We start from the raw sequence: 26,406 nt of genomic DNA, 5'->3' as shown, positions 1-26,406 counted from the left end.
GCAGTGCTCAGGAGGTTCCTTTGCAGAGTGGCTGCTGAGCAGGAGGGGGCTCTTGATGGGTCCCCAGGTCTGCCCAGCTCTCAGCAGCTTTGGGGAGCAATGTGAGCCCTGGAGATAGCACCCATCTCACCCACCTTCTCCCCAACCAGTCAAGCTGGCGCAGCAGAGGCGTTTCCAAATGAACGTGGCGTCTTTGCATGCAGCCTGCTGGACCGAAACAGCCCCAAGCACTGGGGGCAAGGTGGGGGGCTCCCTCACCCCCAGTCGGGGGGGGCTGTGTGTTTAAACCCAGTGGTGGGGGAAAGCTGCAATAAGCCTGGGGTGATGGGAGTCCCGGGGGATCCTGCAGGTGTGGGGAGAAGCAGAAAGCCCTGCGATGGCTGGACCCCGCAGGCTGCACTGCCCGTGGAGGGTGGGGAGCCGGAACGGAGGAGCAGTGGTTGTGGTGGTTTCCGTGTGAGGAATGACCATACGTCGCAGGGCTCTTCCGCTGGGAAAGATGGGCCAGGACATTGCAACGGAGGGCTGCAAAATCATGGCTGGCCTGGAGAAGGCAGTTCCTGGCAGGTTCCCGTGGTGGGAGGATGAAGAGCGTGGCAGGGGGCTGGTGGCTTGTTCTACACCACCATGCAGAGGTGGAGCTCATCGCCACGGGGCCTTGTGGGTGTTAGACGTTTGCCTGGGCCCAAAGGCAGTCGTGCATGGAAAAATATGTGGGTTTGCAAAGAAAAACTCCACAGGTGGTTAATTAAAGCTGAAAGTCCCCTTTCCCACCCCGGACTGTGAGCCAGAGGTGCCCAGCACTACATTTCACCTTGACCTGCCCCAGGCAAATCTCCACCTGGGCCAGGGGCAGCAGGGAGCTGGGCACGCAGCCCCCAGAGGGTCCCACGCCAGCTGGGTGCCATGGGGGGGACTGCGACCGCCTGGTGCATGCCAGTGTCTGCTGGGGAGGCCAGCACTGAGCCTTGCTCTGGGCCAGAGCTGGAGTTATCCTTTGTCCTTCATTAGGAGAAGAAATACTGCTGCAGCTGCACTGGCATCTAGTGACTGGTTAAATTAATTCCAGGGTTTTTATTGCCTCTGGCTATCCCAGACCTTTGTTTCTTGTTTCATGTTGTTAAAAGGGAGGGTTAGCTGGGTCCCAGGGGGGCTTTTTCTCTCTGGTCAACATAATTCTGATGTTTTCGGCCCTCAGTATTATTGCCCATCTGCGGCACCTTATTGTTAATGCAAAATAGTGGAAGTGGAGATGGCCTGTGGTCAAGTCGGCAAGGAGGCACGAGCCCTTGAGCCCAGCACGACCGCTCGTTTTGTTGAGCAGCCGTGGGCAAATCGCTCCATCTCTAGGTGCAAGTTCAGCAGAAGGAGGGTGAAAACCTGGCCCCGTGGCAGCCGGTGGCGAAACTCCCGCTAAGTTTTATAAGCTGAGAATATTAAGCGGGGAGTCTCTCCTGGAGACGTTTCCCTGCTGAGGTAGCAGAAACAGGTTTCAGCCAGTGACTTGTATTTCACCTTACAACTTCTCCCACGTGGGAACTGTTTTTCTTGCTGCGTTTCTGCCCCCTGCTTCCAGGGTGAGGATCCCCAGCGCAGGCTTTGCAGGCCAAACCTGGAGGTGCCGTGGGATGGACGTCATTTGCTAATGAGGGAGGATCAGTTTAGGGGGTCAAGAAAAGGCACGGACCTGGGGAAACGTAGAGAACGGGGTGGTGGGGAAAGGCAAGAGATACTCGGAGCAAGTGCTGTGGTCTCCCCTTCTCTGAGCATGTAATAACCAGGCGGCTGCTGTTCCCCTGCCCTGCTTCTGCGCAGTGAAAGGCAGCAAGGACCCCAGGGCTATCCCCAGGAAGGACCATGAGAAAGACCTGAGTGTGTTGCAGACCTTCCTGGTCTTTGTCCCCCATTACTGGTGAGCAGAGCCCCGGAGTGAGCAGAGGAAAAAAAGGAGATGAGATTTTACCTGCCTGCAGCAGCCAGTCCAGAGCTGGTTACAACGCTCAGCAGAGCCTGGAAAACCCCAGTGCAGTTGCAGAAGGCTTAGCAAGAGAATAAGCTCGGCCCTGCTCCCGGCCTCAGTGCATGCAAAGAGGGAAGCGAGTCAGAGTGGCTCAGTGATGCTTTCGGGACCTGCTGCTGCCATGCAAGGTGTAGCCACCCACCCGCGTGCAGGCACAGAGGGGTTAAGTGTTTTCTCCTGGCCGTGGCTCCAGTTGGCTGGGTGAATGCCAGCCGGTGCGCCGAGTCCACCCGCCTCGGTCTGCGGTGCTAGCGCCGGTGACGCAGCGCCCGTGTGGCATCCCACCACAGCTGGATTGCATGGCATGGCAAGGCCACCCGCCCGGGCAGGCTCCGGGGGCCGGGGCAGCTCCCTGGGGAAGGGTTAAGCAAAGACAAGCGGTGCCGATGCCAGGCTGGGTGTCCAGGTTCTCCCTTGGTGGAGGTCAGCGGTGGTTCATGGGAAAGGAAAAATTGGCAGCTGGGCCGGATGTCCCTGCGTTTCCCCTCTTCCTGCAGCCGCCTGAACGACGTTCCTTATTTAGCTTTCCTGACGGACAGGAGGAATCTGATGGCGGAAACTGTCACTGCCTGATAACAGCTCAGGGACCCCTTTATGATGGGCGGCACGGCAGGGAACGGGGCAGCGCTCCTCCTCGCCAGGAGGGGAGAGCCGGGCAGCCGGGGCTGCCCTTTGCACCAGGTTTTCAGGGGTGGCTGTGGGTAGGGAGGGGAGGGCACTCGCAGCCCTTCCCTTTGTGCTGGTTTGTGTACAAACCCGCTCAGTGCTATTTAAAAGACTCTCAAGGCCAAGAAGCAATGGCATACATATATTATATTGGCATTTTTTTCTTCTTTTTGGTGAGGTATCTGAGCTGGTGGAAAGGGCCATGGATGGGGAGAGGGGAGGCCTGGACCAAAGCCGTCCTGCAAGGTCTGAGACCAGGTGAGGTTTTCCAGTCTCTGGCAATGAGGATGTGAAGGGCAGCCAGGGCTGGGATGCTTCAGCAGGAGCTGGGAGTGATGACCAGCGCCAGGAGCTGAGCACACACATCAGTACTAGGACCGGCTCCCATACAAGGGTGCTCTGACCGAGCAGATAAACACTGCAAAGGAGATGTTACTGCGTGTTTTATTGTCCCCAGCTTTTTCTCTGTAGAAGACGGCATCTTGCTAGTGTCTGAACCTCGAAAGTACCCGTGGTGACCAGCCCCAAAACCACAAAAGGTCCTGAAATACAGCCTGTATTTCCACGTATCCATTGATTTTTATCTTGCATCTGTGGAGGCCACCAGGCTGCTCCCATACCAATAAGAGCATTGTTTCCATGGCAATTAATGTATTTTAAAAGGGCAGAATGTACAGCGAGACTGTATTTTTTAAAGAGCAAACCCTAAGCAAGGCAGCCCTTACCACTGGACTGGACATTGGACTCTTAGTTTTACGCTGTGCAGTGCACAGATTGGCGTCACCGTGCTCCACGTTGGGATGCAGGGCATGGTGAGCCAGCTCAGCTGGGCTGAGCGGCACGGGGCTGGCACAGACCTGTGCAAAGGCAGCCTCGCAGCCCTGAGATCGCTGGTCCTCTGCTGCTTAGAGAGTTTTGTGTTCCCTGGGGTGGTTAAGCTGCGTGATCCAAGGTGTGTGTCTGACCGTTTCAGTTTTAGCTGAGCAATATTAAAAATCTCCCTGCAAGACTCAAGGCCTCAGCAGGAACTCGCAGGAGTTGTTTCTGCGCCCTCTGAGCGATCTGCTATGTGACCTCTGCTAGGTCACCTCCCTGAGCACCCGTGAGTTGCAGGATTGAGGTTTAGGTCATCAAGCTATGCTGGTAGCTCAGGACCAAATGCTTCTCACTTGAGCTAAGTTCAAACTCCTTTTGTGTTTGCTTTCTGTTACCAAGTGGCCCAGGCAGGGAGATTGGTGCAAAGGTATTTGTGTTTATATATAGCTTTATCAGTGCCACAGGTGTGTGCAGGGCTGGTGGACATGGGAAGGAAGCAGGAGCTCCTGCCCCAAACCCTTGTGCACATTTCGGGTGGCTGTGCTGGGGATGGGGTACCCATGGGGGCTAACAGGGCCTTGCATCCTCCCTGATTATTCTGGGGCAGAAAAAGCAGCAAAATTCATATTGCAAGTTATTTGTTTAAAATTATACGTGTTTCTTATGGTGTCATTTCCTAGCGTGATGCATAGTCGCCATTGCAGCGACGTGAGTTAACTTCCTGCTACACCTTCCTGGGCAGGAGGCATCTCACCCGGTCCCCGTCACATACAAGTCTAGCATATAGCCTAAGGCACTTGCTCTACAGTCGGGGGGGGCAGATAAGAAAGCCTTTTTTGGAGGCACTCCATCCCATTCTCAAAGACATATTGAAGGAATTGCCTTTGAGAAGGTCCCCGGGTGATGGCTGAGACAGCTCCCAGCCTGCGCAGTGTCCCCAGGACCGGCACTGCCCCTCCTCCAGGTTGCAGTTCACCCTGCAATCCACCTTCTTCCTCGCCGGCCACCCCAGCTCCCTCCACCATGGCAGCTTGCAGCTGCGTGAGGGGACGGGCACGGTCCGGCAGAGGGTAAAATGAAAGAGCGGCATCAACCAAAACAACTGATGGCCCCAGTCTCGGGAGACGTGGCCAGGAGGAGGCTGGGAGGTAGTGGGATCGTGCGGAGTGAGCAGTAGACAAAGGAAGGAAGTTTTTATTACTGGGCCAAATCCTGAAGTCCTTCAGTTGTATTTAGGCCAATGCCTCAATGACTTCAGTGGAGACTGGCCTGAGTAAAAAGAGAAGAAAGGGCTTCAGGATCTGGCCCCTGGGTAATTGTGTCACGTGGGAAGTTTATTAAGAATTTGCAAGCTCATGATGGCTTTCCTGAGCAGCCGGTGCTAGCCAGCGAGCAAGCGCCCATGGCAGCCAGGCCTCCCACCTGGGTCACCGTCCCCTTCCTTTCTGGGCATGCAAAGCACCCATCCTGTAGCGGGTTCACCATTTCGGCTGCTGTCAGGGCTTCACGGGGCTCAGCAGACCCCACGGGGCCCAGCCAGGCGCACCGAGTTGGGTAGCAGCTCCGCAGGCTCATAAAAGTCTGTCTGCACGTTCACAATACCCAGGAGACCCACGGAGGGTTTTGGGGTCCTCCATCAGCTTTCTGAGTTACAGAGGTGCATGGGCTCTTCATGCAGCAGGGAAGTCTGTAAAAGGTTTACTGGTTTCATGTGTTCCTCCCAAAAAGCTACAAAAAGCGCAGGGCTGTGTAGCAGAGCCTGGAAAACCCTCCATCGGTTTCCCTGTGTGGGGAAGGTCCCACGGTGGCTGGGGGAAGCGTGTATGTGTCTGCACAGACACATGCGCGTGTGCTGACAGTGAGGTTCGGCTCCAGGCTCGGCTTTCCCTCTGTGATTTGTTTTCCCCATTTCTGAAATACTGGCATCTGCCGAGACGGATGTTAGATACAGTGACCTAAAAAAATAAATACTGTCAAAAGTGAGGGTCAAGTTAGTAGTTTCCCTGGATGACAGTAAATCTTGATATTTACTAAGGCAAGAAGGCTGGCCACGAATTGTGGTTTATACTCAGGTTTGGAAACTGCCAGCTCAGAATGATGGCAGCAAGCAAAATCGCGTCCAGCAGAGGTGACGGCATCCAGCACCCACAGAAATCCATCATTCGCACGTTGGGTTGTCCCAGCCTGAGCAGAGTCCCCAGTGAGGCGTAATTTGGTCTAAGTGGCCATCATCCCTTCACCACGCTGCAGTGCTTGGCCCTCAGGAAGCAAAGGGCAGAAGTTTAACGGCATGCCCTGAAAGCATGGTGGCCAGCTGCAGCGCGGGATGCTCCCACAGGAGATGCAAGCATTCACACCAAGAAAATCCCTGTGCTGCTGGGCAGGCAGCGCGCGGTCCTTGTGCTGGGATGAAACATGGGGGAAGCAACCACCTTGCCTGCAAATGGAGTTACCCAGCGATGCCTTTGTAAAGCAATTTAGCTAACGTAGCGTGCATCTGTGCCTGATGACTCCTCATTTGGTTTGTTGGTTGTTGCCAAACTATTAGATTCAGCAGGTCTTGGGCTGCTGTCTGTAAGTGCTGACTCTGGCAGTACCGCTGGTGCTGGGGTGAGAGCAGGGCAAACCCTGTTCTTCATCTCCTCCCTGTGCCTTGACGTCCCAGTGCGCAAGCGAAGGAGAGCCACAGTGTACCCCGTACGGCCCTGTTCTGGGCAGGCAGGCTCAGACCCCAGTATGTGCCCCCTTGGGTGACAGCGTTGTGGTGGGATTTTACCACTTGGTCAGGTAGATCCGCTGCGCTTGCTTGCTCGTGGGCTATGAGGACTAATGGAAGCAACCAGAAGGCATGGGTGGTAGTTTGATGTCCCCAGTCTGAGCACTTGAGGATGGGTTTTGATGTCTCCCAAACCTCCTGTGTTGTAGGGAGACAGGAACCTGTCCAACGACATTGGTCACACCGGAATTGCGCCCAGGCCAAGACGCGATGCCTGCTGCCGTGGTGTCTGCATTGCCCAATGTTGCCCCTCCACAAAGCTCGGCATTTCACAATATTTATGGCCGCTCCTCGCCCTTGGCTGCTTAGACAAATAAAGCCTAATGCAGCCTGAGGCAGTTAATCCCTGGCTCTCCAGCCTCCCAGCAATAACAAGGCCTGGGTGGCATTTCAAAGAATGCACTTGGGGAGAGGGGGAGCACCGGGATCTCTCTTTTATATGGCAGTAGAAATACAAGCCTGCCTTCATTGAAGATAAGCGGCGTTGGCCGGGCTAAGCTCCTGCTCAGAGGTTATAGCGGTGATGGAAGCAGGAGACTCCGCGCAGCGCTGGCCCCACAATAACCTTTGCCAAAAGAAAAACACTCCTTAATACAATAGTAGATTAAAAAAAATAAAATAAAATAAACAGGGCCCCATGTGAACTTAGGAAACCTTGCTGGCATGAAGGGAGATGCGCGTGGTGAAATGGCCTGAACAGCACCTGGAAGGGCTCTGGCCCCTGGACTCACGTTGCTGGGAATGGGAAAGGGCTCACGTCTGTCCTCAGCCCCTTGGTCCAGTGTGGTGCCAAAATGGCCCCACTGCCAAACAGCTCCTCCTGCCTTTGCGGTCCAAGCCAACGTGTCTTCCCTTCATTCACGCCTTGGCTTTCCCATGGGGCTGGGAAGGCCATCGCCAGCCTCACCCACGGCTCTGAGCACCAAGTACCTTGCGGTGACCAAATAGGGACAGCCAAGGAAGTGGCGTGTTGTCTCTTTAGCACAATTTCCCTGCTAGTACTTGTGCTCCTTCAGTGGAAGTCATTAGCATGTGTAAACGCTTCCTTCCCATTGCGTCCGCTTGCGTGCTCTCCCCGCTGAGCTGCGTGGCAAGGGAAGCACCTTTGAACGGGAAAACAACAGTCAACCTCTGAGTATTAACAAGAGAGTAACTGGGTGTTTATGAAACTTGGTAACCCTCTTGTAAGCTATTTTTAAAAAGCAGCATAAGGTGTTTTAGCTTGCTGGCCTTCAAATAGCACCAGAGTCCGATACTGCCATTTAGGCTGGGTGTTTCATCATAGGAATTGTGCTATGATATACAAAGTGTGACATTTCCAACTCAGCCTTTTTTGGAAGGGAATTAAATGAGTTTCGTAGCTGCGCGAGGGGTGTTATGTGGAGGTGGAGAGAGAAATCTGTGCAGATGTTAAACAGCCAACTAATCTCAAGTGGTGTGAATGCCCCGATACACTTTGGCTCTCGGAGATGATGATTATCATCTGCTGCAGTGGGTCCTGGCTTGCAGTCGCAGCTCTGCGCCAAGAGAAGCTGAGAGCATTCGTGTTTGTAACTTGCCATCGATGCCCCGGGCAGCCGCTCAGGGCCAGCTTTCCTCCCAGCGCCCAGAGTCTCTCCGTCTTCAAGTCTCTTTGCCCAGCAGGGAGCAGACCAGATCACTGACCCGGGGGTGAGGAGCAACCCAGCAAAGCCCTGTGTGGGGGGAGAGCTTTGCAGCGCTCTCTAGAGCCCATCCCTCTTGGAGACCCTGCAGAGAGCAGAGTAAGATTTTTATTAACCACCTCAGGGAAGACTCCAGGTTTGGCCAGCTCCGACTGCTTTCAAGGATGGCAGAAAGCCGAGCTGTGCAGTGTTTTCCAGGAGGGTTGAAATTTCTTATCTCCTACCTTGCTGTAGATGCGTTTACCCCAGGGAACTGCACCTCCTGTCCTGCTGGCACGGATTCCAGGAGGGCTCTTAGATCTGCAGCGAGCGCTCAGAGCTCCTCCAGCAGCCCTCTCTGCTTGTGCACGTCTGACCTCGTACCTGAGGTTTCCTTCCTCTGCCGCTACCTCCGATGACTAATTCTCCTTTGAAGAGTGTGTGCCTGTGATCTTCCTGCTTCCCCTCGTGCCCACCCCGTCGGAGGCGGCAGAAGGGGTCGTGCAGATGTGCATGTGCGCACGTGCGGGTGTGCATGCGAGAAGCTGCGCCGTGGAGGAGGGTCCGTGCTCTCCCGCTCCCCAGGCAGCAGCTCTCTCTCATGCCCGTGATCACTATTCCCTTTGCTTCTTTGCTTTTTTTATTATTATTTTTAGATTATACTTGATGCTTGAAAACCCTGCTTTGATGCTTGAAAACCCTGCTTTGATGATCAGGAAGTTTAAATTCCTCCTGCACTGTGCTTGTGCTTCCTACTTTCTGGATCCATCCTCATTTAATGTAGCTTTTTCATGTCACGTTGGCTGTGGGATAAATCCATTTTCTTTGTTCCCTGTTGTGTTTCATTAGAAGGAATAAGGATTCCTCCTTTCTTGCTTGCGTATCTTTTTTTCCAAGCCAAAGCAGCCCCGTTCCTGCTGCCCTACCCTCTGTGGCTCAGGCAGGGATGGAGGTACAAAGAGGCTGCGTGACAGGCTCACAGGGAGCCTGGAGCAGATGGGGAATTGAATCCAGGTTTTCCAAGGCCAAGATAATCATCTAATTGCAAAATTGTTTTTTCCCCACTTACCCTGTTTATCAGCTTCTCTCGCACTCAGCAGCTGGAGATCAACTTGAGGATGGGTTGTGCTGCAGAGGAGAACAGGCACTGCCAGCTCCAGGGCAGCTGTTTGGTTTGAGGGCTCTGAGTTGATTTCAATTCACAGCTAAGTAGCAAACATCTGGATGCAAACTCCAGGGACACGAAGATGGAGGAGCAGGTCTTTTCCGCTTGGCACGGTGGCCCCAGTCCAGCTGCATGGCTTGCAGACCCCTGGAAGAGCCCAGCACGGTCAGCCTGGCTGCAGCAGCCTGGGCAGGAGGCAGGCAGGGTCTGCAGGCTTTGCTTGCACAGGGAAAACCCACCCTGAGTGCGGTACAGGGGTTTCTTCAGTGTCCTGCTCAGCCTTTCCATAAGCCAACAGTCTGGGGAAGAGCTAAACTTCAAAGGCCAGCAATTAAGCCCACACACGTCAAGGAAAAAGCAAACCTGCGACTTGCTTTTTTCTTTCTAAATGCTGCTGCCCTTTTCTCTCCGTGCTCAGTGCTGACCCTCGGGCTCTGTCTGACTTCCCGGTCAGCTGCCTCTGCCTCTTCATCTCCCAGCGAGAGTTGGATGTCAAGGCCTCCCTTAGCTTGAACTCCATCTTCCCCCAACGGCACATCTGTGGCTTGCTTCAACGGGAGCTTCACCTGAGCCTCTGGGAACGGCTCATGATGGATCTGTAGTTAATGATGTCCAAACCGACGGTCTCCTCTCGGCTGCTTCTCAGGCTTTTCCCTTCCTCTGTGTCCATGCAGCAAAGCCCCGGTGCTGCAGGTGGAAGCCCCTGCCCAGGCACTGGAGCTGGTCCTGGCTCTGCCCGGGCTGTCGCCAGCCTCAGTGTGGGCAGCTGGGGCTCTGGGAAAGGGGACGATGTCCTGGCGTGGGCAAGGGGATCCTGCCCTGATGTACCCACTCTGTTTTGGCAGCGGGTGGTTTAGAGACTCCTAGACCTGGATGTCTCACCTGGATCACTGTGTGTAAGAGCTGGTGGTGACTTGGCCTCTGGGAGCTTATCCCTCTCTTTGGGAATATCTCTGTGGGTATCCCACAGTGGCAAAATCCACCGTTTAGCTGAGTAGCATGAAAAGGTACTTTGTCGTCTGCCTCGTAACTTCATCAGGTACAGCGTGAGAAGCAGTGGATAATAATTTCCTTTAGTCGTTTACCCTTTGTCACTGTATAGGCTGTAATTTCTTCTCAGTGGCCGAAGATGTCTCTTTAGGTGCCATGGGTTTGTACCCATTGCTGCCAGAGGTACTTCAGCCCAGTAGAGCCCCCGGGGTTACACCTGGATAGACACGGGGTGGAATTAAACTCTGAATCCTGCAATGGTCAGGCAACTCCTGAGCAGTCCCGGAGAGGTTAACTGGAGGTAGCAGCAGTACAAGCTTTTCCCAAGCCATTTGCCCAGAGATCCCAGACCCCCAGGGCCCAGGGGGGATGTCCCCAGCCCATCCTGGCCATCCGTCTGTGCTGGCAATGCCTGTCTGCCAGGTACCAGATTTGGACCAACACTCATTTCACGTGAGCTGTGGACCATCCATTGTGTCCCTTCAGGTTAGAGATGTAATGAACAGTGCTAATTTCTGTTACTGGTTCCCTAAAGCCATCTGATCCCTCTGCTCTTTCTACGCCACGTTAATCACATCCTGCGGGGGCAGAGAATGTGAGCAGGGCAAGATTTTGACAGAAGTAAATTAAAACAGGAAGAGAAGCAACCTGACAGTCCTTAAGATGTGGGAGGATAATTTTAATTGAGTTTTGCAAGGGTTTAGCCATGCAGTTAATAGGGGCCACTGGAAGAGGGGTGGCTATGTATGCTAAGCAGGGCGGCTCGCCTTGGGCTCCTGCAGAGCCGCGGTGGTGGCAGAGCGGGAGCTGCCACAGGCATTTTGGCAGGTCTGAGGATTTCTGCCCCTTGGGGAGCAAATCCTGTGGACAGAATAGGTCCTGTTCCTGTCTGAAGGTGCTGGGCACCCCCTCCCCTCCCTGCACGTCCCGCTGAGCCGGAGCTGCCCTCCGAAATGTCAGGGAGAGGAAGCAATCCTCGGCTTGTTAGTTTCTACAAGGAAATAAAACGCACAGATGGCTCGAGCATCCTCTATCTCAAAGGCAGGAAAAGGATTCTCCGGGCAGGAGCAGGCAGCCAACAAACCCGGAGCGATTCAGGGAATGGGGGACCAAACAAAGCGGCGTCTGGCCAGCCCCTGGCCAGCAGCAGGAGGGGTGGGCCAGCAGCCTGCCGAGGGGAAGCGCGCTCTCTGATGTGCGGGAGCATCCCTCGCCCGAGCGGGAGCAGCAAACAGCCGGCTCCCCCGGGGCCTGGGGAGGCTGCTGACAGCAGAGATCCTGGAGGAGATCTGCAGGGTGGCCCCGGCTGACCCACTGCCCCAGGCCGGACATGTGGCTACCTGACAGAGGCTAACTTTGGCTCAGGACGTAGCCTCTTGGGGAGGATGGAGTAGGGAGCGAGCACGGGGGGGGGTGTAGGGAGAGGAAAGACAGCAGGAGACAGAAATGCAAACATGGCCTGACAGCCGTGGGGCAGGGGGAGGGGAGGAGGAAAAAGCAGGGTAAACCTGGCAGGATGGGGCAGGAAACCGGGCTGGAGCGAGGCAGGGCGATGGTGAGATAGTGCTTCCTGCAGAGGGAGAAAGGCAGACAGATAAACACTCCCGGACGGGCGCTCGTTGACCCCTCTTTGGGATGCTTTGGGATGACGCGGTGGCAGGTCCCAAGGGCATGGGTGGCTGTGCCCGTGCAGAGCAGAGTCCCAAAAGCAGGTGGCAGCGTGGTGGGGCATTGGGTGTAGCCCTGCTCTGCTGTCTCGGGGCAGCTGGCTTGTGAAATACCTTGATTTAAATCCCTGCCTGGAGGCACCAAGGGACCGGGACTGGAGGTTACAAAGGTAACTTTGCTCCTCAGGACAGCCCAGCTCTCTTGAAAGTGGCTCCTGCTTTCGAGCTCCTCTGTTTCTGTCCCCTGGTGAGGCTGCCAGGAAGTCCAAAAGCTGAAGGAGCCCAGAGAGCTCTTGACTTTCTTTGCCTCGTTCCTCATCAGTGTGGGTGATCAAAAATCTTATGAGGTTTTTGTACCTTGCCAGGAAAGAAGCAGTTAATTAAAGTTTATGAGTGCTGAGAGGCTAAACGGACCTCTTGGGGTGCATGCATTGAGGCCAGAGCAGCCTTTTGGACTGAGGCTGCGGGGCTGCTTGGCCGGACCCGCGGGCGCTGGATGTGCAGCCGTGCTGCCGTGGAGTGCCAGGGGCTGGGGGAGCAGAGCAGAACTCCCGGCCTCGTGGCGCTGCTGGTCTGGCTCTTGCTTCTTCCGCTTGTGTCTGGACCATGCTGCCGTTGCAGGATGCACTGCTCACATCTCTGCCCACCCCATCCCGCTCCCTGCTTGGCTGGCAGGCCGGGGGATGCTTTGGCTGGGGTCTGCCCTGGCCACGGGTGCGGAGCTGGAGGAAAGCCCTGATTTCTTGCATCCCCGAAGTGCCCTGTCCATTTGGACACATGTCCTTCCTCCTCACCTGGGATCGCTGCAGACCCATGGTGCTTGGGGTGTCTCTGAGGCTGGTGCCAAGAAAAAAGCATTTCCACCAGCTCTGGTGGCCCTTTCTTCAGGCCTCAGATTGGTCCCTGCTTGGGGGGATCCTGCCTCCATACACCAACTTACCCACAGGTGTCTCGGGGCAAAGTTAGTGTCTCATTATGCTTTTGGTATTGGACAGGAGGGATCAGACACCCAATAATGATGACCACCTCTGTGTTTGTGACTGAGTTCATATAATTATTAGTCCCTTGTGTCCCCTGAAAGAGGACAGCCTGCCCCAGCTGGAGCAAAGAAACGTCTGATGCTTTGGTAATATCCTCACAAAATGGTAAGGACACAGATCCACGACACTTTGATTTGGTGACATTTCAGGGCTTTGAGGTCCATGGATGAAAATCTCTAGAGCAGAGGAGTGTTGTCTTGCCGCAGGCATTGCCCACCGTGAAAAGCGGAAAAGTGTTGCCCCAGGCCTGAATGAGCTCTTGGTGCGTGGGGGTCAGTTGTGTGGCTGGGCAGTGATGCTACCGTAGCACAACGCAGGGCGCAGAGGGGCTGATCCTGCACAGCGGAGCACAGCCCCTGCGTTTAACCCCTTCTGGGACAGGTCTGAAGCAATGGTCAACCTTAGGTTGCAGAAAAAGGAACCATCAGTCATGAACCCCATAAAATAAGGGACCTGCTTGTGCCCTTGTGCAAATACATAGTTTGGGGGGGATTTCCAGTTTTCTATCGTTACTGGTTTTAATTTATTCATTGCTTACACTTCAGCCTGTTCCCACCTTGCCCACAGAGCCCTTTAGCATGTTAGCACGCTACCTCTCTGTTTTTCCCCTAGCCTCACCGTGGGCATGGGTGGCTGTCACCCTGCCCTTGCAGCCCCCGGGCACAGGCTGCTGGGCAGAACCTGCTCCATTTTGGTGTGAATTCCCGCCATGGTTTGGGGCTCGCTCTGCCCGCCGTGAGGCTGGAGGGAAAACACTTGGTGTTTCATCCCCACATTGGCCGGAGCCTGCCATTCATTTCTCAGCCTCATACGATATCTCACCTCTCTGCAAAACAAGCCTTCCTCTGTGCTGGAGAGCACCGGGAGGAGGAAGAGGAGGAGCTGACAGCCCTGTGTCCAAATTCCCCCTGCTGCTCTGCCAGCTGCCTGCTCCTTGCGTGACATGACACTCACGCTTTGCCGCTCCAACCCACAGCTGGATGCTTGCCCCGCGTATGAGGAGGAGTCGCTCAGTGGGGGAACTTCAGCCCTGTAGGTGGGAAGTTGGCCCAGCTCTGCCTCCGGCACGTGGACTTCCCGTGTGCCCGTGGGCAGCTGCGGGTCCTCCAGCACCAGGCACCAGGGCAGTCAGTTATACCAGCACGGGGCAGCTGGGGAAGAGGTAACTGGAGCAGAGGGGGAAGATGGCACCTGCGGTGCTGGGGTTAGTTCCTGCAGAGCAAGGGGAAATGGCGCGCATGCAGTTTCGCCAGCAAATGCTGATAATTTGGACAAGCCTGGCCTGGAAAGCTGAAGGAGAGGACTGCAGAAAGGGCAGAGCAAGGTTTCCCCTCCCTCTGCCCCAGTGCCAGCTATTGCTGCTCTTCTGCATCAGAAAGTGTTGTTCAGTCCCTGTTTCCCCAGTTGCCAGCAAGGTACCAGAATTTTATTGCCGGCTGCCCTGAAGCAAGTCTTTGCTCACATAGTAACTCACACAGTATGGTGAGTGGTTGCATGTCTAAGTACATGCCTTGCCCTGCTTGCAAGGGAAGAGGCCCATCACCAGCTTTGCAGCCTGCAGGGGCAGCTCCGGGCAGCCAGGGCTAAAACCCAAGAGAAACGGGAGATGCTTTGCAAGAGGATCCACACTGGGCTATCTGGTAGCACTGGGCACTGAACAATCCCAGGGCGTTCAGAGTGCTGTTGAGCCCTAGCCAGGGACAAGCCAGAGCAGCTGCCTGAGCCCAGCGAGTTGGAAGAGGCTCATCCGTGGTGCTTTGCGTTGCAGATGCAGGATGTGGTTAAATTCAGGGGCTCCATCCTGGAGTCTTGGTCTGAGGATTTGGTTGCTTGATACAAATCTGCCAGAAATCCCTTTTGTAGAAAGATCTCGAGTTTCTGCCTTGCTTTGTTGGGATGCTCATTGACTGGGAATTTTTGCCTGAATACAGCAAAGTCTTTTAGGGGGTAGTAGCAGGGTCAGGGTAGCTTTGCTGGAGGAAAGGACACTCTTTTCTTCCCTTCCAGCCTATCTTTTGCCCCAGTACAGCACTGGGGTGGGCAGGCTGGGTTGGGCTGGGTATGCGAGGTGCAGGGAGACAAGCAGGAGCATGCAGCCTCATCTGGACCAGCTTTGCTCTGTGCATGTTACATTGCAGCTCTGGTCACAAAACCCTGAAGTTGGGTGGCAGGATCATGAGCTGTGCCGGTTAGCTGGGGACACGTGGTGGCTGTGGCCAGAGCGATCCAGTCCAGCGCTGGGGAAGGAAGTCAGCGAGAAGGACAGAGCGTGAACAAAATCCCTCTCCGGAAAGGCGCCCCGTTAATCAGTCAGCGGGGCCGACTCAGCAGAGAGGGAGGGAAGGGGAAGCGGAGAGGTGCTGAGGTGGTGTGCAGGGGCTCGGAGGGAGGATCCGGTGCAGGGCTTCCTGCGAGTGGAAGCAGAGGGAGAGCGGGAGCTGTGTCACCATACCCTGCCATGCCATGCCTGCACCTCCACCCACGCGCAGCCTTTGCACAGGTTTCCAAAGTCATCGCTCGCTGCGGCGGTGCTGGCTCTGGCACAGGCGTTGCTCTGCAGTGATTCAGCCATCTGCAGCCGTCGCAAGGGAAAACCAGGCCCCTGGCAAGGCTTTCCCTCAACGTGCTCAAGGTCAGGCACAAGGCTGGTCTCTGCGAGACACCCTGGGGTGGGCAGCACTTTCCAGGGCGAGCGTGGCTTCCCCACCAGGCAGGGAGAGCCCTGGGATGCAGGACCCCAGCAGGCAGCTCTGCCGTGCTGAGAGCAGCAGCGATTTCAGGGTGCAGAAAGAGGTGGAGCGGGCTGGAGAAAATGAAGGAGCCGCCAGTGATAAGGAGAAAGCCCTCGATGCAGCCTGGCCCCTTTCAGAGCCGTGTGCTGAGAGATCAAGGCTAGGAAAACCGCTGGGAAACGCACTTCTCCAAAAATAGACAAGGTGTGAGTGGCTGTGGGATCCTGCTTCCTCTCCCCGCATCCCATCAATCCCCCTCTGTTTATTTTAATATCCCGCTGCCAACTTGCTTGGAAACCATCTTGAAAAAACAAAGCTTGCTGGGGCTGCCACATGCCTTTTTAATTACATTAATGCTCTCCCCGCGCAAGGGCGTGATTTGGTGTGCACTAGAGAGCAGGGTCTCCTCAGAGGGACAAGGAGATAAAGCATCGCTGGGGTTGGAGGTGGGGAAGGAGGGACTCGGAGGAGAGGAGACACTCCATGCTCTGGAGACATCTCCCTCGCACCCTGGGATTTGACGGAGACACAAACCATCTGTATGTCGGTTAGCAGAGATTTAATGGCCAAACCCAGCACCAAGTTCAGTGCTGGGGAAAGTGAGACACAGGAGAGCCGTAGCAGGGCACACACTCCCCCGGGGAGGGAAAGGGCAAGGGTAGCAATGGGGTGGATCCGTCTGGCAAGCACAGAGAGGGATGGAGAATTTGGGGGGGAAAGCTGATGGCCTTGAAGATGCTCTTGCAGGCTGGGAATGGCTCTGTGCATCCCTTTGCCTGTCCTGGGTGCCATGGGTGGCTGTGGGCATCAGCATCCCAAGATGCCAGCCCCAGTGTGGGGTGTCAGGGTGAGCAGTGGGTCCCCAGCGTGAGCCAGTGCCTGATGCTGGGGGTCCCTGCAGCTCCCGGCGGTCCGGGGCCGGCGAGGAGGCTGGACAGCTGCGAGGGCCGGCCCGGCGGTGGCTGCCAGCAGCGGGAGTGTCCCCAGCCCCACACCGTGGTGCTTTCGGAGGGAGCAGTGGTTCCTTTTCCTGTTGTACTCGCGGAGGGCCGCGGACAGGATGCATCTGCAGGAATCCCACAGCCTCAACCTGCACAGATCGTACTTTTTCTTTCTTCCCCTCCACCCCCCGGTGTTGTTTGCTAACAGGTCACCAAGCGACACGTGAAGGGAGGCAGGGGGTTATTTCTGCAGCCGTCCTGCTCCTCCCAAGCCCGGCAGTGGGGCAGATGCAGTGTATAGCACAGGCAAGAGTCTCCTGCCACCCTGGACCGCTTTTTTTAGCGGTTCAAGCAACGGGGACCACTCCAGTTTTGAGACCCACTTTGGTGCCTGTCGCAGCCAGCCCCAGGGACTGCCGTGCCGGGGTTTTGGGCATTAGCTTTCTGCTCGCTGCCCGGGGCACCAGCAGGATAAGAGGGTCTGCTGTCCCCAGCCAGCCCTATGTCGAGCCACATCTTTCACATTTTGGGCTGAGCACCGTGGGGGCGGTGGGCACCCCCAGCCGCTTGCCGGGATGATGGACTGGCAGGCTGTGGCCATCTGGAGAGTGGTATTTGCACTGGGATAAGCGTGTCTGGCATTAATAGGAAATGCAGCTTAGCGGTCAGATTCCACCCCCCCCCCCCTTTTTTTTTAATAAACTTCATTACATTTTGAAGGGATTTTACCAAAAATGTGCTCATTTATTTTTACAGCCCCAGGGCGCATTTTTGTCCGTGACATCTGACGTCCCCTCCCTCAGGGAAGGGGAGGTTGGAGGCGTGAGGCAGGGCGTCCTCCACGGGGCCCGAGCGCCGCCCGGACCCAGGGACGTGGTGACGCCGACCCGACCCGCGTGTTGAATGACAAACGATGGCTGCTGTTGTTGTTGTTGTTGTTGTCATTGAGAGAGGGGTGTCTGTAGGACAGGCCATGGGGAGCAGGACCCCCGCTCAGGCGGAGGTGGACCGGGGCGGCCCCTGGGCTGACGCCGCCTCACGTGGGCGAGGGAAGAGGAGGCGGGAGATGGTGGGGGGAGATGGCCGGTGCCCCACCGTTGCCATGGGGGCAGCCGCGGGGACGGCCACCTCGGAGCCGCGCGCAGGCGGGAAGGAAGTGGAGAACAATCGGGGAGAACAAGGCCGGCAGCCCTGGCCTGGCCGTGCCGGCGGTGCCGCTCAGCACGTCCCTCTACCACCACATCCCCCTCGGCGGCCTCTCCTGGTGGCAGTGGACCCTGGGCACCCCGGCTTCTCCACGGGCCTGGCTCCTCACGCCATGCCTCAGAGGCCTTGTGTCAGAGGGGCTGGCGGCCATTTGGTGTCTCCCAGGGCAGGTTTAGGAGCTTCCCAACATTCATGGCGTGGCTCTACCAAAGGGCTTCCAAGGCCCGCAGTCCTCGGGCCACAGTTCTGGAGGAGAGGCATCGTACCGTGTTCCTGCTGCTTGCGAAACTCGTGGAAACATCATGTCCTCGAGACCTCTCCCTCTCTGCCAGATCTCTCTGATACATGGGTTTGAATGTTACAAGGGAAGAAGACAGACATGCACAGAACGCGGTTGCAAAAACTTCACGTTTCTGTAGAAAATCAAGCTAGCAACATGTTTTTGCATTCTTTTCTTCCTTAGCATTTAGCATCTACCTGAGTCACAGCTTCGCATTTTGCAACTTTTTTTTTTCTTCTATTTCTGGTTAGTTTGCTTGCTTGTTTTTGCAGTCACTGAGACTTTTCTTTTGAATTATCTCACGTCTCCAGAAGCTGGAGTTTTAAGATAAAGATCACGAAGTAATGACAGTCAGCAACATCCTGCTAATGAAAAACAATGTCTCTGAGGGTATGTCTCTGAGGGTAACCGGTACTTCGAGATGTTTTGTCCATGAAGAGCTCACTTAGGGTGCGTGTCTGGCATGCCGGAGGTGCAAGAACACGAGAAGTGGGACTCTCCCAGACAAAAGCTGGGAGAAGAAGTGCATGATAATGTGTTTAACTGCCTGTCCTTGAGCCTGGATAATTTCACTTCTGGAATGCCTGCCTGGCTGTGGTGCAGAGAAGGGGGCTGCTGTAATCCCCAAAGGTTTGGTCCTGTTCAGGTGACTGCCTGTACCCGAGAATGCCTGGCAGTAGAAGGGCATTCAGTGAATGCCTGCTGGCTCCTGAGAGCATCTCTGAATAAACACAAGAGTTTTGCATTTGTGGTATCTGGGCAGATGGATTTTTGTCCCCTGATTACAGCAAACTACATGCATATAGAAAAATCTCCCAACGGACTCCCTCTAGTTATCAGATAAGATCGTTTCAGAGCAGTAGTCCAAGTGAGCTCAATCTCAGTCACCTGGTGAGGAATGGCCACACCTGGATTCCCTGATTTCTGGTCTTCCATTCTTTTTCTGGCCCTCATCTGTGGTAGTCGGTCTGTCTGAGCCCAGGGGCTCTCTGGCCCCAGCCCTAGAGTGGTTGCTGAAGAGCAGACTCCTACGAGATGTTTCCTTCAAGAGGCTTTGCCCCTCTCTGGGCTCGTGATGCCAAGCTAGCTGCTGCCCACCACAGTGGGTCCAGAGTAGCAGATGTCTGCATCATCGCCTCTCTCCTTTCTCCCCACAGATCTGGTGAGCAGCTATTCTATGACCCCCCCTACTCTTAGCATCACTGAGGAGGAACACGCCATCAACGCCAAGGATACACTGACTATCACCTGCAGGTAAGGTGCATGGCTCTGCCTAGACTGCTCTTACCTGGTAAGTGTTGGAGGCCCAGGCAAGGAGAGCCCACCAGGGACACCTCGGCTGCAGTACACCTGCAAATTAGCACAGCTGACTAGAAATCTGCCACATTCACCAAGTGTGAATTCATCTAATTAATTAATTGACAAAGATGCTGAAGATGTCTCAGAGGAGATGGTGATAACCTCTGCTGTAGTCTTGCAGGCAGAAGGAAGATAGAGAAACATTTGTGTGATCTGATAGCTTCCTTGTAAGCTCTTTAGGGAAACTGGCCTTTTTAACTCTCCTTGTCTTTCTCTGATGTTGCTTATTCTCACCTCATCGGGGGCTGCTAGGGTTGTAGTTCCGGTTTCTAAATCTGGCAGGTCATTTTGGGACATGTTGAGAAACATCCATGGGAGAAGGCAAGGCTGCACTTAGTGGTGGCTGTGAGAGGCTTCCAGCTTTTCTAAGAAGCTGGGATTTAATGCTCTGCCTTGTACACATGGGGGTGAAGAGAAGCCCTGGTGAGGCCAGGTGAAATTCTGTTGAGAGGAGCTGGAGAATCTCTGGTCATTTTGGAGACTGTGGGTCTGAGAAGGTGATGTGCCTGAATTGATTTGTCCTGTGCTGGGACACCTGGCTGTACATGTTCTCAGCACTACTCCCTACCCTGGAAAGAAGAAAAAAAAAAAACAAGTGGGAGAATTGACCAAGGTCAATTTTCCTGACCAAGCTGGAGTTTCCCTTCAGCAGCTGAAAGCAGATCCATGCTTGGGATCTGAGTGCTAGGGCCCAATGGGGGTATAAATTCAGCATGGGCCTCAAATGGGTGTTTCTCAGTGTTATATATAACTATGGAGCAATTACTGCAAACACTTGGCTGGCATTGTGTTCATGTCTTGTCACAAACATATTTAACTTTTCCTGGAACAGATGGCATTGCTTTTACTTTGTGAATCAGTTCACAGCCAGGGGATAGGGACAGAGGAGAGATTGTTGATGGCTATACTGAACTGATTTCACTCCATCTGAGAAGCTAAGCGGTTGTGGGCTTGTTCATATGGTAACCTGAGGAGCCTTGGTGTGTGCTAGGTTGTAGGAGGCTGTGAGTTGGAGGACTGTGGTCAGCCATATAGCTGCTGTGGGGGGCATAGAGGGAGAGGGAGGAGTCTGGAGACTCCAGTGCTCTGCCATGGCAGGTCCCTCCGCAGAGGGACGCTGGAGCTGACACGCTCTGTTGAAACCTTGGAAGAGGAGAGATTCAGTGAGATTATTCCAGATGAGCTTATAATCAGGCCAGACCCTTTCTCAGCAGTGGCCCAGGGAGGGACACAGAAAGTGGTTTCAAGAGCATGGGAGAGGTGTGCACTGCCGGTGCCCACAGCGAGCCCTGCGCAGGCGCCCCGAGGACTCTGCATCAGGCAGCGCTGCAGCCATAGCCTGGCATCCAGGGCTGGCTGCTGCGGGACTGGTCCCATGCTGCCAATTCCCTGGGTGATTGCCATGGAGCAGGGTGCCTGAGAGTGCTACACGCGATGGAACAGACCTGTGTTCTTGCAGCAGCTTAAGGTGGGGGAGCTGATGGGTAATTGGGACGTGCAGAGACAGCCCTGTATTGCTTGCAGGTTGAGCCAAGGCTAAAGGACATGCTGAAGTTAGAGGTGTGGTTAAAGAAAGTGTCTTTCGCAGTCAAGCATGAACATACCTGCTTAGCACCATGAAGCGGAAAGCCTTTCTTTTTGGGTAGCCCTCCTGGACTGCGAAGGACAAGATTGCCCTTTGCTTGTGTACTTATTAGGTATTGATTAGTATGAAGGAAAATCACATGAAGTAGAAAAAAAATCTTATTTCCAGTGCAGACTCTGCACGGCCTGCCCTTGCAGGGAGCATCGTACAAGCTACAGAGTGTCTGCAAGTGGCAGCAAGCTCCCTGTTCCCTGCTGCAGTGCCAAGGCTCATCTTTCAGGCTCACTAGGCAGTATCCATACAGCACGCAGGCACGGACACAGCTGAGATAAGGAACATCCCTACCCCTGGCTCACAGGTGCTGCGTAGGACTGAACTGGCCAGAAGAAGAGCAGCAGGACCATCTGCAAACAGTACTAAAACCCATGCACTGTCTGCCCACGTGCTCCATGGCTGCCCCCCACCTCTGCATCCTGCTACCCTAGATGTGCTCCTCTGGGACTGTGCAGTGTCCTTCACACCATCTGTAGGTAGACAAGTCTCAGCATCTCCTGCATGGCTTAGAGGTTCCCATTCTCCCTCTGAGCTCTCAAGCCTGTGTTTGTCTAATGTCTTGAGGAGACAGTTTTGACTGTGGGACACTATTACTTCATTTGAATGAAAAGTAAATCTTTCCTGGTTCCTGGATCTCTAATTACACCCAGCTGCTTCTCCAACATCTTCTCTGGACCATGGCCCACCCTGGGAAGACCTGGCTTGTGTTAATGGGAGCTGAAGGGAAAAACATGCAGACCACCAAGAGAACAGGCAAAGGAGAGGGTGGTGGGGCAGGGTAGGGCAGAAACAAATACAAAATCAAATCCAGGATCCAGGGATTCCCTGCTGAGCATCGTGTTGGATGTGGCTTCAGTTTGACCCTGGTCTTCCCTTGAGAGCAATGTCCTCTGGCTGCTCTTTGAGCTGCCCTGGAGCCAGGAGTACGGGCCTGCTTGAAGCAGTGCTGCAGCAGAAAGCTGAGCTCAAAACCCACCGTGTGAGACTCCCTGGAGACCTTTCAAGCTTCGCCCACCGAGCGTGAGAGTCCCGCAGCCAGCTGCACTCTCAGGCTGCCTTGCAGCAGCCTGGATCTCACACACCCACAGCTCTGCAGCCCCCCCTTCTCCTCCACATCCCACCTAGCCTCATTGGTGACCAGAGTCCATGCCAGGCCATGGAATAAGCAATGCCTCTGGAGCTGGGCATGCTTAACAGAGACCGAAAGACACTGCACACCCACAAGGAGCCACCAGATGCTGGGCTCTGCTTTTGCAAATGGTGTTACATACAGGCGTGTTTCCCCCCATAACCCAGTGCAATGCACCCTTGAGAGGTCCAGACAGAGTAAGAGACTAGTGTAGGAGCATTCCCCAAAATACAGATCATGCCAGGGCTGGCTGAGAGCCGCAGTGATGTTTTGATCTAAGCATGTGGCAGAGCAGGGCAAAGGGGCTGATGCCCACATGGACAGTGCATCTTTTATTAGCTTCCATCCCAAGAAGGAAGGAAAGAATATTGTGAATCTCTGCATTCATGCCCTCGGCAGCCTGCGCTGGGGGAAAGTGGAGAGCTTGTGCTGTTCCGGCTCATGAATATTGGAGCAGAGCCCACAGGAGCCAGCTGCACAACAGCAGAAACCTCCGGAGGGATCGACTCAGTCCTGGCTGTGCCAGCCCAGCCCCATCCCATCCCATCCTGAAGGTGCTGGACACTCAGGTAGAGAGGGAGCATCACCCAGCCGTGGTATTCAGAAAAAGGACAAGGTTGTCCTTTGCTGCCCACTGACTTGTTAACAGAGCTGACTCGCAGATGCTTGCGGGTGCACAAACCTTACTCTGACAGAGAGGAAGTATTTGACCCCGGAGCCCTCTTGGCTCCCTTGGAGGAAACGAGCGCTGTGGCAGGGCTGAAGGAGCCCGAGGACAAGGCAATGCCCCACCATGGCTGCTCCGGAGCAGTGTCCAGGGACACGCAGCACCTGCTGCTCTTTCCTACACATGTGTGACCGCTGTGAACATGCTCTGTGGTGCTGAGGAGGGATCTGTCTTATCCCAGCTAAGCCACAAAGCCACAGCCAGCTTTGCCCATCATACCACACTTGGGAGCTTCAAAGAGGATTGAAGAAAAGTGGTGCCAATTGCAATGTCTCCCATCTGTCCTGAAAAGATTTAGAAAAACAGCTGTGGAGAAGCCTACAGTGCATCTGTTTCCAGCTGGCATCAGCAGGCTCCATCACCCAGAGGCACATTATCACAGAGCTGAAGGAAAACAACTAGGGAACATCTTTGAAGGTGACAGATAGGAGGGAGGGAACCATCCAAAACTGCTGCCTGGACCTTTCCCCAAATGCAGAAGAGGGTAAATTCAGAAATAAACCCAAGTGATCCTGGCCTGCTCTCATCCCTTCTGGTCCTCTTAACGCACCAGTGAAGCTAACTTGGGCTCACGCTAATGCCTACACCTTCTGTGTCCCCACTGAACCTGGTCGAGCAGCACATGATGCAAGGAATGCCTTAGTTTAGAGCTGCCCGCAGGCTGGTCGGCAGGTCTGTTTGTACTGGCCCATCCGTGTTTATATAAATACGTGTCACTCAGCTACTGCTAGCCTTGATGGTTAATAAAACAAGGGGATCTGATAATGCGTGAAAATCCCCGTGGGTAAACAAACAGAAAGCGGAAACGCTGGAGACTTGTACAATTACCCTGCTCCATGTGGAGTGCCAAAAATGCCTGAGCAAATGCACAGGGCTTTGGGGCTCCTTTGCACAGTGGGGGTCTGAAGCTCTTGGCTCTGGGTTAAGAGTGGGGCCGGCCTCACGGTCTGTGCCCAGTGCAGCAGAGCAATGAGCATGGCAGAGTCCACTGAGTGTTACTGGTTTGGTGATCAGATTTACTGTTATTTTTCCCTGTGCATGCACAGGATGGGAAAAACTCAAAATTCAAGAGTCTTATTTGTATTGAAGGGTTCATGGACTCTCATCCTTTGGAAAAGGATTCATGCCGTGATTCATGGACACAAGCTGCTGGAGCTGTGCTTCCAGTCCTGCCTCAGGCACTGATGGCATTTTTAGTGAATGCAGAAGTTTGAGCTGGGTCAGAGGGGCTGCGTGGCTGTCCCCAAGGGCACATCACTGCCTCCAGAGCCCTTGTGCTTGGTGACACGGGGAGAGTGCAGCACACTGTCTCCAAGCTCATCCGTGGTGAGCTGGGCAGCAGGAGCTGGAAGAGAGCAAAGTCTGCAGGAAGAGAAATCAGCTGCTGAAGACAAACACAAAGGGGCAGGTCTTTCCCCCATACTTGGACAGAAATCCTGTCCTCATTGCATCTGAGCCATTGTGCCCTCCGATGGCACCTTATCTCGTTTCCTCCTTGCTGTCCCTTGCTGTCTGGATCCAGCTATTGGTGACGGTCACAGTCTGGCTGCTCTTAAAAGCATCTGCCCACAGAGCTGCCCTGGCAGAGGAGCTGCGTGCGCCAACATGCCTATTCCCAACCTGCATAATAGATGAACCCAGTTTCCCCTAATAGAGCAAACAGTGCTGACAAAAGACCATTTTTACCCCCACAGCTGTCTCTTGCGATGTCTTCTTTTTTCCTATTTCTTTTTTTTTTTGCACATTCAGCTACACTGGCAAACTTTCAAGTGGGGACTAGGCCTTCCTCTGAAAGGGGCTCTGATTTCACAGAAGGAAACTTCCAGCATGGAATAAAAGCTTGTTTTGTTTGTAGTAAACAAGTGCGGTTATAGCAAGCTATGGTGGCGCGTGCGTATGCGTACATGTGCATATGCAAGCCTCCTGCTCTGGAGATCCTCGGCTATATATAAATACACACGTGCACGCTCTGTCTGGGGGTTTTGCAGTTCCTGGACTTTTCCTTTTGTCTTTGGGCCGCTGGTGAACAGGCTCTGTGGTCGTGCCCTCGGAGGGGTGTCTGTAGCTCAGTGTCTCTGCAGAAGTGGGAATGGGCAGCAGCTTTGGGCCAGCCGGGGGCTCGGGAGGTCAGAGGGGCTGCAGGGTGCTGTGCAGAGCAAGGAACCCCCTCCCACAGCAGCGGGGAAGGAAAGAGCTGGCAGCTGGACAGAAGGCAGTCAGCTGAGCCTCCCCTTGTTTTCTCCCCGCTGTCTTTTATCCTTGACTCCCTCCTGCTTTTCTCTTTCTCATTTTCTTTCCAGTCTGCTCACCTTCCCTCATTCTCCTTCCCACTCCATTCATCACACCACAAGCCCCAGCCAGCAGCTGCACTGAGCCAAGGGAACTCAACACATCCGTGTGTTTTCTTAATAGCTCTGGACCCTTTTAATAATGAGAGGGAATAGAGAATAAATGGAGCCTTTCCTTCAGGGCTGTGTGTGGCTCCCTGTGCTGACATCAATACCAGTAGGACAAAGTCATGGGAGGGGGAGTCCTGCTTGTGAGCGGGCTGATCTCTCACAGCCTAGCATGACCGGAGAGGTGGCCTGGGGAAGGGAATGAGCCTGTGCTTGCCCAGTGATTAGTGAAGCTGCTTACCATCTCCTCGAGCGTGTTTGTCTCCTTGGAGGATGGTTTCCTCCATGCCACAGCCCGAGAGCGGTGGCTGGCTGGGCCACGTGCAGATGTGTGCGGAGCCACACAGGGCAGTTAAATCCCCACGGTGTTCACCCTGCTCAGCCCAAAGCTAACTCTCCTCTTTGCTCATGTCTAGAGGCCAGCACCCCTTGGAGTGGTCGTGGCCCGGGGGCAAGGTGGACCCTGCTGGGAAGGAGAAGGAGACTGAGTTTGTGGCCTCAGCAGCCCCCAGCAGCAGCCGGGCAATTCGAGAAGACGACTGCGAGGGGACTGGCACGAAGCCATACTGCAAAGTCCTGGTGCTGACGGAGACCCAAGCGAACGACACGGGTTACTACCGCTGCTATTACAAGTACATTGATGCCAAAATAGAGGGCACCACAGCAGTCAGCGCCTACGTGTTTGTGAGAGGTAAGAGCCATCCAGCGATGTGCGCCTTCAGGCTAGGGGAGCTCAGGGTCAGCCTATGCACCAGCACAGTATCAGAAAGAAGAAAAAGCCCAACGTGCCCCCCGGCCTCCCAGGGCAGAGCGTGGCTGCTGCAGGCTCAGGGAGGGGGCCAAGGACTGGCTCCCTGCACTTCGAGGGAACCAATATCCACCCACGTCCACTTCGGGGGATGGCAGCAGCGCCTGGGATTCAATTACGTCCTGGCCCAGGGGCACTGCTCCAGCCAGGCTGGAATGCAGGAATTTAAGGAGTGAGAGCCGGGCCTCAGAGACACTCCACTGCTAAAAAAAGCGCAAGAGTTAGCTTCTGGGCAGCTGGGGGCTCTCTGAGATGCTAGCGGCTAGGGATGATAATGTTGCGTAAAGCCGAGACTGAGAGAGGGACAGGAGGAGTGGTACAAACATGCCATGTGCAGCCTCCTCCTGTCCCCCGGCTGGGTGGCCCTGGAGCCGTTCCACCATGGCAGACCCAGATGCTCCTCTCC

The 26,406-nt window shown here is 54.8% G+C and overlaps 1 protein-coding gene across 1 annotated transcript in view; it reads left to right on the top strand.

Moving 5' to 3' along the window:
- FLT4 (fms related receptor tyrosine kinase 4) overlaps nt 1-26,406 on the top strand; it is a 60,862-nt gene that overhangs the window by 3,226 nt on the left and 31,230 nt on the right. The window contains exons 2-3 of the mRNA XM_075509440.1: nt 19,100-19,196; nt 25,609-25,883. Of these exons, the coding sequence (XP_075365555.1) occupies nt 19,100-19,196; nt 25,609-25,883 (372 nt within the window). The remainder of the gene's footprint in view (nt 1-19,099; nt 19,197-25,608; nt 25,884-26,406) is intronic.

The sequence above is a fragment of the Mycteria americana genome, chromosome 8, assembly GCF_035582795.1.
Source record: "Mycteria americana isolate JAX WOST 10 ecotype Jacksonville Zoo and Gardens chromosome 8, USCA_MyAme_1.0, whole genome shotgun sequence".
Lineage (NCBI taxonomy): Eukaryota > Metazoa > Chordata > Aves > Ciconiiformes > Ciconiidae > Mycteria > Mycteria americana.
This window is presented reverse-complemented; position numbering and strand designations above follow the sequence as displayed.